The sequence below is a fragment of the Chlorocebus sabaeus genome, chromosome 10, assembly GCF_047675955.1.
Source record: "Chlorocebus sabaeus isolate Y175 chromosome 10, mChlSab1.0.hap1, whole genome shotgun sequence".
NCBI classification, from domain to species: Eukaryota; Metazoa; Chordata; class Mammalia; order Primates; family Cercopithecidae; genus Chlorocebus; species Chlorocebus sabaeus.
In genome coordinates, this window is record NC_132913.1 from 70222823 (window position 1) to 70237471 (window position 14649).

Sequence of the window (14649 nt, forward strand, 5' to 3'; positions counted from 1 at the left end):
CCAGTCAGGCTGAGGGAGTTAAGAAGGAAGGAAAAGCAGAAGGCCAGATCCTTGCAGTACTGTTAAGGAACTGTTCATATAAATGAATTCAGAGAGACTCAAAATAGGCTAATTTTTATTACTGTACCATGATACTGTATCCATCAAATTAAATAACAAAAAAGCAAAAAATAATACAGATAATTCTAGAAGTGCCTAGTTTATTCGGTCTGAAATAAAAAATGGCTAAAGTAAAATTTTGGAGCCATAATTCTTCTATTATCTCACACTGAAGGAACACAAGAAAAAAAATCGGAGATGAGGAATTGGTTATTTGAGAACAGTAGGATAGAAAAAAAATTATGTATTTACAGGAGAATCAGTCTAATAAGAATGATACTGCTTGTAAAGAACCAAGACTAGCATTTCAATGTTTGTATATTTTCAACCATATAAACTTTATAAACTTCATATTTTAAGGCATCTAAAAGTTGACTTTTATACAATAATTGCAGAAAACTTTAAAAATAATGAGAGGATAATGATACCATCAATACTAAAATAAGAGACATTATGCTGAGTACCTAAAAGCTTGACATGCATGATGATCTCGTAAAATTCTCTTAAAGTAAAAGCTTAAACATTTGACTGAAATCAAAGCTTGTAAGTGATTGATAGGTCTGAAATTCAGGAAAGCCTAACTTTAAAGCTTGAGTTCTTTTTTTTTTGAATCAGAGTCTCTGTCATGCAGGCTTGAGAGCAGTGGTGTGATCTCAGCTCACTGCAACCTCCGCCTCCTGGGTTCAAGTGATTCTCCTGCTTCAGCCTCCCTAGTAGCTGGGATTACAAGCGCCTGCCACCATATCCAGCTAATTTTCGTATTTTCAGTAGAGATGAGATTTCACCATGTTGGCCAGGCTGGTCTTGAACTCCTAACCTCAGGCAATCCGCCCACCTCGGCCTCCCAAAGTGCTGGACTACAGGCATGAGCCACCGTGCCTGGCCGAAAGCTTGAATTCTTAACCAATGGGTAATACTGCCTCTCCTTTTTAAATCTTTGACTATACTAAGCTTTTAGTCACATTGACTCTTGCTATTTATTCACTCAGCAAAATACTATTGTTTGTGGAAATTGTTCCATATATTTGCTCCATTTTCAGTAAATCAGATTACCACATTTAGAACTCTATGTGCTACATCTGAACTGTAGGCTACTTACCAGTACCGTCCATCATTTTTTAAGAAACTAAAAACTGGCCAGGCATGGTGGCTCGTGCCTGTAATCCAAACACTTTGGGAGGCTGAGGTGGGTAGATCACTTGAGGTCAGGAGTTCAAGACCAGCCTGACCAACACGGTGAAACACTGTCTCTACTAAAAATACAAAAATAAGTCAGGCTTGGTGGCGCGTGCCTGTAGTCCCAGCTACTTTGGAGGTAGAAGTTGCAGTGAGATGAGATCGTGCCACTGTACTCCAGCCTGGGCAACAGAGTGACATTCCATTTCAAAAAAAAAAGAACTAAAAAATCAATACGCAAGTAACCACCAAAAAGCTTTTATAAAGAAAATGTTTATTTTAAAACATGACTTCTCTATTCTGCTCATAAGTTCAAAAGTTTTGGTGGCCTAAGTTCAAATTCTTTCAAAAACTACATAGTTATATATGAAGATTCATTCAATATAAATCACCTTAGCTCTAGGATATTTCTAAAAGGCTAAAAAAAGGTATTTAAAATGCTGTTGCTTCAGTTCCTTTACATATTTACTGAAACATTAAGTATTCTAAAGGCATTTTTCATTCCAACTTAGAGGGCATAAGATAATTACTTAAGAAAAAACAATAAGCCTAATAATGTTTGTATTATAATCTATGGAAAGCAAATACATTCAAACTCCAAATGTGAACAAATTTTTAACTCTGGCTGGAATTTTGAACCTGGTATTTCAAAGAAAACATCATGATACAATACTATGAAGGCTTGACCACAAGCCAAAGACCCTGAGGTTCTATCTCCTTGACCAAGTCAATTCACCTCTTTTGGCTTTCCATTTTCTTACCTGCAAAATAGAGAAAACTAAAGTAAGATGCCATAAAAAGGCCCTGCTAGCTATTTAATTTCATTTTCATATTATTACTTTCATGTTGGATTAAAATAATTAACATTGTAGGCTTGCTGCTCATATCCCTGAAATGTTTTTCAGGAATTAATATTTAAAAGCTAAAATTAATAAAGACTATATTACCTTAAGTTCAGCAACTTGTGATGAAATATGCCACATAAGGCTTTCACTTAGAAACTTCATACCATATGGGCCTAGTAGTTCTGATAATGACCTCATTTCTGAAAGAAAATGTACTTAATTTTATACTTCTGACAAATACTTTAAGAAAATGAACATTAACACAATACAACATCTCATTATAAAAACTAATGTAAAATCCTGATAAAAGCCTCTAGAATGAAAGAAAGAATAAAAAATACAAAAGTAATTCTAACATACAATATGCAGTTATGCATATAATTGAATGAAATAGTCACAACAGAATCAAAAGTCAAAAGAATCAAGACACTAGCAAAAGAATTAAGTTTTCTTCATTCTCTAAACTTTGGTATAGTATTATTCACCTGATATGTCAGAATATTCCTCTGCATTGAATGTTAATTCATTTTCTGTAGGTAAGTTCACAAATGCTTTCATTGCAGGAAAATATGCTATATGGCCATTGCTGACTTGTCGTAACAAAGTTTCCAAATACCTAAGGAGAAATGTAAACTTATAACTGGAAGAAACTGCTTAATTCAGAATGTATTATGATATACATTCCTGCTTATAATTTTAAGTTGACTGATAATATGAATGCGTACTTATTCACAAAAAATAAATTTTCCTAAGTAGTTCATTACAAACTTTCCGTTACTACAAATTTCTAAATGCATTCCTTACCAATTTGTGTATAGACTTGTAATGGTTGGCTCTCCATGACTGTCTAAATGTTGTGTTTGTTGAAGAAGCACATTATTAAATACTCTTGTAATATCAATCTGCACATAGTTTTCTATTGACTGGAGTACAGTCATGTATGCTCTTACACTTGTTAGAAGTTCTGAAGGTTTTGCAATTTCCTGTGTGGCTTGATTATACATAGTCATCCCGACAATTGACCTGGGGAGAAGAGGTAGAAGAATAAGAAAAGCCTCTGACTTTTCCATTCATATAAAATAAACCACTCAACCTACTGTTATCTAATATTAAACAAGCAATAAAATTAACTTTAAAAACAATTTATTACAAAGTATAAGATTACTGTTATTATCTTCCCAGGAAACAATGTGAAAAAAGAATGAAGGCCAGGCGTGGTGGCTCACACTTGTAATCCCAGCATTTTGGGAGGCTGAGGTGGGCAGATCACTTGAAGTCAGGAGTTTGAGACTACCCTGGCCAACATGGCGAAACCTTGTCTCCACTAAAAATACAAAAATTAGCTGGGCCTGGTGCACACCTGTAATCCCAGCTACTTGGGAGGCTGAGGCAGAATTGCTTGAACCCAGCAGGCAGAGGTTGCAGTGAGCTGAAATTGTGCCACTGCACGCCAGTCTGGACGAAAGAACAAAACTCCGTCTCAAAATAAATAAAATTAAAATAAAATGAAATAAAATGAAATAAAATAAAATAAATATATCTTTCCACGGTAAACAAGCTGTTCCCTTTGCCTTGATCCTAATCACTAAGTAGATGTCTGGTTAAAAAAAAAAAAAAGAAATTGCTTCTCTGTGGATTAACAAAGCAGACTGTTTACAAGGAAAACAAGGGAGCTGTAAACTGAACCTTACCCTCCACCCACCAATCTCCCACCTCTAACCCACTTGAGAATAATAAACACCACAAGGCACAATGTCCCTTTGGTCTAAGTTCTAGGGCATTCCAGGTTTTACTGTCAGGCTGCCTAACTTACTAAGGAGAACAAAAGACAGTTCATCGCCAGACTCTTCTCAAGTCAACTGATAATTTAACACTCAACTTACTGCCAATGTATATACTGTCATATTCTGTTCTCTAATTCTTTTAGTCATATCTCACCAGCTACAGTTCTACCTTTATCTCATTATTACCTAGAATATTTAACACAATTGTTAAGTATATAGTGTAAATTCAACTACCACCTGTTAATGACTACAGAAACTTTGAAAACCTTTTGACAAAATTTTGTTTTACAAATTGCTTCAAGGCTTCGAAGAAAAAAATTCTCAAAGAAAAAAATTTTCATGAATAAATATTAATAAATAAGTACATAACTTTAGAAAAAGGTTAAAACAATATCTATAAAGTTGAAAGGTTTCTGACTTATCAATGCACTATTTCATATACATACATAAATATATATTCATATATAACTTAGGAAATTCTAATTAGAATTGAGAATTCAAGAATCTGGAATTCTACTGGCTTATTTAACAGCAACATGTGAATTCTGAAAACATGTAAAGGTTCATCTAGAACTTATGTTTTCAAACATCTTACTGTGACCTACTGCAAGACATGAATCTTAACACTGCATATATGTAACTGAACATTTCATGCATATATGTATGAACATGCATATATGTAACTGAAACATTTCACGAAGCAATATACATATTTAATACATACAGTGTACTGGTTTTTTTTTTTCCTATTATTTTCTTCCTCTTGTCCTTTCTTTCCCTCCCGCTTCTTTCTCTAAACTTTGACTACAACCTAATAAACTGATTTAATGACCCTATTGGGTTGCCACCTGCAAGCTGAAATACATTGATTTGCTACAATCTTCTCACTTTGTATATAAGGAAGCTATGACTCAGAGATACTAACTGGCTTGCCTGGTGTTCCTAGTTAATACTAATAGGTAAGAGAAAAGAATGTGGGTATCATAAGTAATTTTCAGTTCACTATTCTTTGCACTTCCCAGTTCATTCTTCTTTTTTTTTTTTGAGATGGAGTCTGGCTTTGTCGCACAGGCTGGAGTGCAGTGGTGCGATCTCACTGCAAGCTCTGCCTCCCGGGTTCACGCCATTCTCCTACCTCAGCCTCCTGAGTAGCTGGGACTACAGGCGCCCGCCACCACGCCCAGCTAATTTTTTGTATTTTTAGTAGAGATGGGGTTTCACCATATTAGCCAGGATGGTTTCGATCTCCTGACCTCGTGATCTGCCCACCTCAGCCTCCCAAAGTCTGGGATTACAGGCATCAGCCACTGCACCCAGCCTGGTTCATTATTCTTAACACTAATCCAGTTCTACTAATGTTTTTCCTTATAAAACACTGCATAGTCATTAATAATTAAATAACAAACTCATTACTGAGTCAACAAACAAAAACAGTTAATATTCTTTCTTACTTCGTAAAGCGTATTTCCAGATGAGAAGTCAAATATTCTCGTGGGGTAAAGGTATGTTCCCAAACCACCATGTTTGGTACATAATTTATAGAGAAGCATAACTCAGAAAGTGCAGTGTGCAATTTATCAAGGCTGAAAAAAACATGAATAAACAGTTAAGTAAAATGTTCAACATGTCATCACAGGCAATAAAAAATTAATTTTATAAATATATCAATCTTATTTGGAGATAATGCTTACAGAATTTGATTTTTTGATCTACTAAACTGAGAAAGTTCAAAATCTTTAAGGTTATAACATATAAGAGCAATATTCTAAAGATGGCATCATTTGTTTCTACCTTTAGGCAGTAATGACTATACTGACTTAATGTACAATAGGTAGAGCTTATTCTGCACTCACAAACATAATCACTTCCAATTCCTGCAGTATTTTGTTATGAGAGAAGGAAAGTTGTCTATAAAAGGGCAACGGCTTGTTCAATTTAGCAAGAAAGTAGGAACTATACTTTAAACAAAAAATATTCACTCAGTTATTATCCACCTACACCTCCCCTCCAAATAATGAAGCAAGCAAGCAAAGATCCCTGAATGCTACCTGGTCTGTTAATTGTTTTCTAATAATGACATTGGGTATGTTCTAATAGATCACAAACATGCCAAAATAAAGTCTTAACTATCTGATTTTAAATAAATTAAAAATTACAGATTGCTTATAATGTACCACACAAATTTTTTTAAACATATAATTGGCCTTCAGTACATAGTATAAAAAGACAAATATCACCTATTACATAAATTTTCTTCTAAAGGCCAAAATCTGTATTTTGAGATGAAATAAGCAACTAACAGGTTAATCAAGCTCAGAAAGATTTTCTTAAATGGCTGGAAAAGGAAGACTATACAATTATTAGCATTTCCTCAGGACTAATGTCATAAAAAAAATGAAATAAATATTTTACCTGGAACAAAAACGTATAATGTAAGTGGACACTTACTTGGTCACAACCAGCCTGTTTTTCCTCATGCTCTCAACACCTGGTTTCTCCCTTTCAGGTTCCCCTTTCTTACCAGTCTGTTTTTTTGATTTCTTATTCACTGCTTGACTGATAGTTTTGGCACAATGCTTGGGCAGCAACTAAATTTAGAGAAGAATGAAATCTTACATTATACCAATTACTATGAAAGCATACTAACTATTCAAGCAAACATTAGCTGAATCCAGGCTATGTTGCAAATATCACAACAATATTAAAAGACAGAAATATAAGTGAGATATTGAGCTTGCTTAGCTAGCTTGGGTAATGCACACAGCTTGGTGGAAAACAGAAACGGGTAAATCTCGTGTGAAGAAACATATCATAGAGGAAATTCAGAGAGGCTTATTTAAATTACTATTAAAAAGACAAGTAAAAGCATACCAGGCAAGCAAGGAATGAAAAAGAACATTTCATTGGAAGGATTCAATGGCCTTTGGAAAAAAACTATGTAAAGACAGGATGGTTCAGAGCTATAGTGAGAACTACTATGTGGGGGAGCATGGCGTGTAAGGTAAAGTACAGAGATTTCAACTATTAGGAAGGGCCTTGAATGCCAAGCTAGAGGTTGATTGTAAACTGCAGGCAAAAAGACAGCAACAATTTTTTTGTTTTTTTTTTTGAGACGGAGTCTCACTCTGTCTCCCAGGCTGGAGTGCAGTGGCGCAATCACCGCTCACTGTAAGCTCCGTCGCCTCCCGGGTTCACCCCATTCTCCTGCCTCAGCCTCCCGAGAAGCTAGGAGCTGGCTAATTTTTTTGTATTTTTAGTAGAGATGGGGTTTCACAGTGTTCGTCAGGATGGTCTCAATCTCCTGACCTTGTGATCTGCCCGCCTCGGCCTCCCAAAGTGCTGGGATTACAGGCGTGAGCCACTGCGCCTGGCCAACAATTTTTTAAAACAGCCACAGCATGGGAGATATTTTATGTTATTATTATTATTTTTTTGAGATGGAGTTTCACTCTTGTTGCCCAGGCTGGAGTGCAATGGCACAATCTCGGCTCACTGCAACCTCTGCCTCCTGGGTTGTCCTGCCTCAGCCTCCTGAGTAGCTGGAATTACAGGTGTCCGCCACCACACCCAGCTAATTTTATTTTTGTAGTTTTAGTAGAGATGGGGTTTCGCCATGTTGGCCAGGCTGGTCTCAAACTCCTGACCTCAGGCGATCCGCCTGCCTTGGCCTCCCAAAGTGCTGGGATTACAAGTGTGAGCCACCATGCCTGGCCATGAGGAGTTTTCTAAGGCTAATTCTGATACTGGCAGAAGAAAACACTGAAAAAGGAAAACTGTACCAGAGCTGCTAGAAATAGTTCAGACAAGGCATGAAAAAGGGATAAGAAACAGGCAAGTGTAATAAAAAAAGTTAATGGGCAGATCTGAGACAGACTTCTCAGATAAAATTGAAAGGACTCTAACTTAGATATGTGAGAGAAGCAGGAATCAAGCATGACACAGAGCTTTCTACCTAACACATCGTTAAGACCAATAACTAAAAAAAAAAAAAAAAAAAAAAACCACACAGGTACAAGTGAGAAATAACTGATTTCACTTGACAGGTAACAAAGCAGGCAAATGAGAAATGAGAACATTTTAGGTAGAAGGAAAGCTTCACTGTACATTACAGTAACCACATGTGAAATGTGCCCAGTCCAAATTCAGTTGTGTTGTAAAATAAGATAAACACCAAATTTCAAAGATTTAGTATAAAAACTATATAATATTTCATTCATATGAATGCTGAAATAACATTTTGGGGTATATCAGGTTGAATCAATGTTTTTAAAATTAGTTTTACCTGTTTCTTTAAGTTTTGTGTATGGCTACCACAAAATTTTAAATTACATATGTGGTTTGCATAATATTTCCATTGGACAGTGCTGGGCCAAGGAAAGTTATTTAGTCATTATACCTAGATAGTAACTAAAGCCATGGGATTGGTATTTGGGGAAAAAAACGCATAAGAAATTACATTGCATTTGTATTGTGACAAAGGAGTTCCTTCCTAAAATGAAAATTTCTAAGGACATTTGCAACTTCAAGAATATTAAAGAGACCAGAGTGTTGAATATTTACAACACTCTTCATAAGAGACAGAGCTACTAGAAAGGCTGGTACATCTTGTCACACCAGATAACAAGAAAGCTCCCAAATGACTATAAGGACTCCTACTAGCCAATGATAAGGCAATCTGAGCTTCAATCTGAATTATAAGTACAGTGGATTGAAAATCACCAAATACGCTTAATTCCAGTTCTTTTGCAACTTTCAATGAAATAGCAGAATCAGGTGCTAACACTACACACACACACACAAAATATACATGTCTCCTGATTAAAGAACACAAACAGTACATAGAGTCTTGCCAAAAAGTTTACATTTAAGAAATTATACCTGTTAATGGAGTTTCACAGCAGAGGTATGAGGTTTACTAACAGTTGTGGGAACTAAAGAACGGAAAGTAAAACAACTGGCTAAAAGCACATTTTCTTGCCTTCACACACAAAATTTCCTATCTGTTGGAAACATTTAAATCATTACCTGGTCACTAAGAGTACACTGTTCTGTGCAAATATCAGTGATCAGATTTCGGGCTTGTTTAGCCATTTCATCTAGGAACATATTACATAAGGAAAGACTGCGATCTCCAATATGATGTCGCTGTAAGGCAGAATAATAATAATACAAGTTATAAAGAAAGTACTTTGAATTAAAAAGACTTCTAAATAGACATGGAAAATTAGGCTAAAGGTACATTCTGCAATAAGAAATAGGGGTGGGAGATGTCAAAAATTGCTTTTGGCTCTTGTAACAACTCACTCACCATACTGTATTTGAACATAAATGACAAAGTATTTGGTGATTATGAAAGCAATGTATAATTGGGAGGAGTCTTAAAAAATCAGTATTTTGCTTAACATGAAAAACTATATATTTAATTTTCAAATTCCACAAAGTCCTATATCCAGTTCTTAAATATTAAAATAGTAAACTTATAATGTGAAAGGAAACAGATTTAGAGTACTGTTTCCAATCTTATTTCATTTAAAATCTGTGTCTCTATAAATGTATAAATTGTGACACAACTTCGTAATTGTGTAAACAGGAAAGAAGAGCTCAAATATTTAAATAAAATGGTGAGAAATCAATTTGGTAATAGAAAGTCCAAGGCATTCAAATCTCTAAACTCAAACCCCATTGCCCCCAGGAAGAAAAAACCAAAAAGCTGATCGTGCATCCATCTCTACAGGATTCTCTTTTTAGTTTTAGTGGGTTGCAATTGTTTGATGGTTTTTTTCTTATCTATGGTAACTGGAATGTTGAGTATAAAACACTGTAAATTTTTGCACTATACATTTGTAATACTTTACAAAGAAAAAATTTTTTTACAGTTCTCCTGCCCTGACCCTCCATAATCATATATGTAGAGCTTACATAGAGTATTTCTATGATGAAATGTAAAATACATAATATAAAAATACTTGAGCATACAAAATAATTTTTCCTAGATCTATTATGATATCTAACGTATTTTATTTAAAATGCCCAGTAAAACTTTAATAGAAAGTAAAACCAAAAAAAAAATTTACAACCTGATACAATTAAATATTGGTTCACCTTAGGAAAGATTCAATTAATAAACACTTAGTGTTTTTTTAATCAAATTTCTGACTCCTGAAAGATAAGACATAAATCTTCTGCTATTAATTTTCCCTGAAAAAACAATACTGAATTAAGACTGCTCAAATTTGTTCTTTACAGACACTAACTTATTTAAAACATAAATCTGACTTCACTACTCCCTTTCAATAGCTCAGAAATGCTGAGATGGAGAAAAACTAAGGTTTAACATGTCTTACAAGTCTCTTCATGATATGACCTCTGCCTTTGGCTACAGTGCTGAGAATAAAGTTTAGGGGAACAATAGCAGAAGCAAAGAGACCACTTAGATAATCCAGGCAAAAGATGAACTCCATTTAGAGTACATATGAAGAGTATCGTAAATCTGAACTGTAATAATTACAACAGCAATGGAAAGTAGAGGATGGATTCAAGACATGACATATAAATAAAATTAGAAGGACTTTTTATGGGTAATTTAATGAAATTTGATGGTGAGGAAACAGTAAATAATACATCTCAGGTGTCAAGTTTGGGAGAAAAAATCTATTAAACCTAAAAAATTTATAAATCTATTAAAATTGGTGGTATTAATATCCTCATAAGTATAAATTCTAAAAGTATTCCCTAATAAACTTCCTGTAAGCTAACTTCTGTCTCAAAGTTGGCTTCCCCTGGAGTACTGGCATACAATCTGCAACAGATGTTGTCTAATGCTTAAAGAAATCGACCATGTTCCTGCTATCTCTAAGTTTCTTTTCTACAAGTTCTGCAATTTTACGTAAAGGGACTAAACACTAAGTTAAATTATAACAAAAAAATATATCATTTAATCTTTATATTCTTATCACACTTAGAAAATACTTCTTCTTTAAAATTAGAAGAAACACTGAGTACATTTTTCACAGATACTTGGCATCAGCAAAACCACCAAGCAGTTCAATTGCTCTGCAACTGTGTGTGTGTGTGCACATGTATGTATGTATCCCACAAATAACAGCAAATCTGGATTTTGCTTAATACGTTTATTAACAATTTAGTAATAACAAGTTAGTGAATCTGACTTGTTTATGTTTATTCAGTAATCCATAAATTTAATTTTTGAGTCCTTTCCATGACAGTTGAAGAGGAAAATTAAGTATACAAAATCAATTAGTATATAAATCTTTTCCACAGATATTAATACCTGACCCACCATTTATCTTTAAAAAAGGTAATTCCAAGTGACTTTATGATATATTATACTTATGTTTACTTATCCATATACATATTAAACCTATGTATCTATTCAAGCACTTTTCTGATTCTGTATAGAGATGTATTCGATGGGAAGCTAAGTTAGGTAACTACGACTATAAATAGTTGGTTGGCTACAGGTTTGAACTAGTTTACTCTGCATACCATATAACTCACAGTAGTATACTGTAATTACCTCTTCTGGACATAGTTCATGCGTGCAACTCATAAAATGAGTGCAAAGTAGTGGAAATGCAATTGAGTATCTTGATTGAGAGGGTAACTCCAAACACTGTTGAAACATCTTCTCAAAAGCACGACTATAAAAACTATATAAACAAAAATCAGAATCACAATTTTTACAGTTAAAGTAAGTTTTCTGATAGAGTACCTTATAGTTAATTTGATTCAAGTGAATGAATGATAACTGGTAGCACTGATTTAAGAAGAGAATATTTTTCCCCCAAAGTATCTTTTACACACCAATAATTATCCCAGAGTAATAAAAATATTATTTATATAACATTAACAACATTTTAAAAAACAATAAACCATAATCTATGGCCCCTTACGTAATCAAATTTCATCAAAGCTAAGTCACTATAATAATAGGAAAAAATACCATTATTATGGCCAAGTGTGGTAGCTCACGCCTATAATCCCCAGTTCTTTGGGAGGCCGAGGCAGGTGGATCACTGGAGCCCAGGAGTTTGAGACCAGACTGGGCAATGTGGCGAAACCCTGTCTCTATTTTTAAAAAATAAATTAAAAAAAAGAAATATTATTTTATGAACCACTAAGAAAAGAAACATTGCCAATTAAAAAATCGCATGCCATCAATTTTTTTTTTTTACTTTTTTTTTAGACATGGGACACTTTGTTGCCCAGGCTGGAGTGCAGTGGCACAATCACAGTTCACTGCATCCTTAACCTCTCAGGCTCAAGCAATCCTCCATTTCGGCCTCTCATGGTGCTGAAATTACGGGCGTGAGCCATGGCACCCAGTCTGACATCAGTTTTAATTTGCATCCACATTTAAGATGTTAAATCTAAATGTAAAAGAATGTGAGTCAATAAAACACTGTATATCTTAGAGTAATAAGACAAACAGTAGTAGTAAACATTTCTTTATTTTAGATGTGACAGGCAAAAATAGAATGTAACCGTGAAAAAATATAAATAAAATCTAGGTATGACTGAAAATTACAAATTTCAAACATGATTCAAAGTGCTTTTAGTACCAAGAAAGGGGATAGGATTTTCTAATTGTTGTATTTTTCTTTTGTAATAGGATCCCCTTTGCATAGCTAAAAATATCTAAACATATAATGTTCCATGTTCTACCTAAGGTAGACTTTGTGTCAGATAGACAGTAGTCCCAGGCTCCAAATAATCCTAAATATTCTTGCAAATTTGACCTGTGATGTGTCTAAATCTAAAAAGTATATTTCCTAATGTGCTTCATTATTTCCTTTAAGAGGCATGCTTTCTCTACCTGGCAATTTGAATTTCTTCTGCAATACTGCTAATTCAAGCCTTCCTAACAAACTGCCAAAATCAACATAGATTACATTATTTTCCAAAATCAATGCAATGAGAAGCTTTTCATGATGATCTCTACCCAATACATAGAAACGACTATCACTATCCACTGAGCTCATTACAGCATTTTAGAAATCAAGAGACATACTAGGTTATTCCAGTCCTCTTCCCTAAAGGAAAAAAAAGGTCCAAGACGCAGAAAATAGAGTTGATATTATACAGCTCTGAAGCGAGAATACTTGAGTTTGAATCCTAGCCCCACTGTTATTTATTTATTTGTTTATTTATTTATTTATTTCTGAGACAGTCTCGCTCTGTCACCGAGGCTAGAGTGCAGTGGCGCGATCTCGGCTCACTGCAACCTCCGCCTCCCAGGTTCAGGCGATTCTCCTGCTTCAAGCCACCCAAGTAGCTGGGACTACAGGCATGCACCGCCACGTCTGACTAATTTTTGTATTTTCAGTAGAGATGGGGTTTCACTATGTTGGCCAGGCTGGTCTCAAACTCCTGACCTCAGATGATCCACCCACCTCGGCCTCCCAAGTGTTGGGATTATAGGCGTGAGCCACCGCATGCCTGGCCACCCCACTGTTTATTAATCTGATCACAACCAAGTTGACTTATTCATTCAAAGATTTATTAAATAACTACTATGATAGACACTAACAAAACAAATTATAGCCATTAAGGACCACATTTTCTGGGAAGAGAGGAAAGAAAAATAAACTAAGTATAACAAAAAGACTATAATAGACAAAGAGGAGAATGAAGCACAATGCAGGAAGTGGTCACCACATCATCTTAATATTAATTTTTAATTTAACATCATAGAAGTGAAGCTACCAGGCATTTAATTTCTAACACTTGCTCTATTTGACCCTAATCCACAACATTTCTTTCCCTTTAGTCTAATCATGCAAAGAAGGGCCTTAAGGTAATTTGAAGTGACTGTTTTCAACTCCTCAAAAAAAATGTAAGAAATAAAAGTCACATCAGTAAGTTGCTCTTTTAGAGAATTAAAAATAGACATAAAATCCCAACTTGGTTGAACTTCTTTTTGTTGGCACATTTTAATAAAAGTTCACTATTCCCTTTATTCTTAAGGGTCTATTACTGAACTGTCTTAAGGACTATGCTAACACAAAAACAATCAAGAAACATATACTCACATACTAAAACTTTCAAATCCAGATTTATAGAAAATTACAACATACCAAAATATTGAGAGATCTGATGTTTCCACCAACATTTCCACCAAGGAATCTACCATTTTTGTATGAAAAATTATTGTATTCATCATCTTTCCAAGTTCTCTGTGATCTGCAAGGCCAAGTGAAGCCTTAGAGACACTAGTATATGCCTATAAAATACAGAAAAAACAAAAGTAGTTTAGGTAGAGATCAATGACTTTGGACTTGTCATTTTATAGGGGGGAAAGCATCATTGAAAGATACTTAAACTATTTACTGTGACACTGATAGTAACATCTATTGTGTTAGTTGTCTGTAGTGAGCCTACCTTGAAATTCCTATCAAGAATTTATTTAGTTAACTGAAATACTAATGTCCATAAAACAGTGTGTAATATATGTCATTCATATTGAAACTCAAAGGAACTGAAATTACAATATCAAAAGTGTAAAACAATTAACTGTCACGTTAACCATACCAAAAGAAATCTTCAATCTAATTTAAGAGACAAAACACACACAGGAAGCAATCAGATAAAACTAAGTACTGTACATGTTGACTCAATGAGGTTTTAGAGTATACTGATTCACTAAAAACTAGATTATATAATACACTGTATTAATTTGACACATTCTAGAAAAGTACTGAAGATAGTAAAAATTGGTGTAGTTT

The 14649-nt window shown here is 34.5% G+C and overlaps 1 protein-coding gene across 5 annotated transcripts in view; it reads right to left on the reverse strand.

The window, feature by feature from the left end:
* Window positions 1-14649, reverse strand: part of NCKAP1 (NCK associated protein 1) — a 110952-nt gene that overhangs the window by 25097 nt on the left and 71206 nt on the right. For all 5 annotated transcript variants that reach the window (XM_007965564.3, XM_007965562.3, XM_038001877.2 and 2 more), the window contains 8 exons: window positions 14002-14147; window positions 11442-11574; window positions 8930-9049; window positions 6353-6492; window positions 5356-5487; window positions 2925-3143; window positions 2606-2736; window positions 2223-2320 (listed from right to left, as the gene is read on the reverse strand). In XM_007965564.3, the coding sequence (XP_007963755.1) occupies window positions 2223-2320; window positions 2606-2736; window positions 2925-3143; window positions 5356-5487; window positions 6353-6492; window positions 8930-9049; window positions 11442-11574; window positions 14002-14147 (1119 nt within the window). The remainder of the gene's footprint in view (window positions 1-2222; window positions 2321-2605; window positions 2737-2924; window positions 3144-5355; window positions 5488-6352; window positions 6493-8929; window positions 9050-11441; window positions 11575-14001; window positions 14148-14649) is intronic.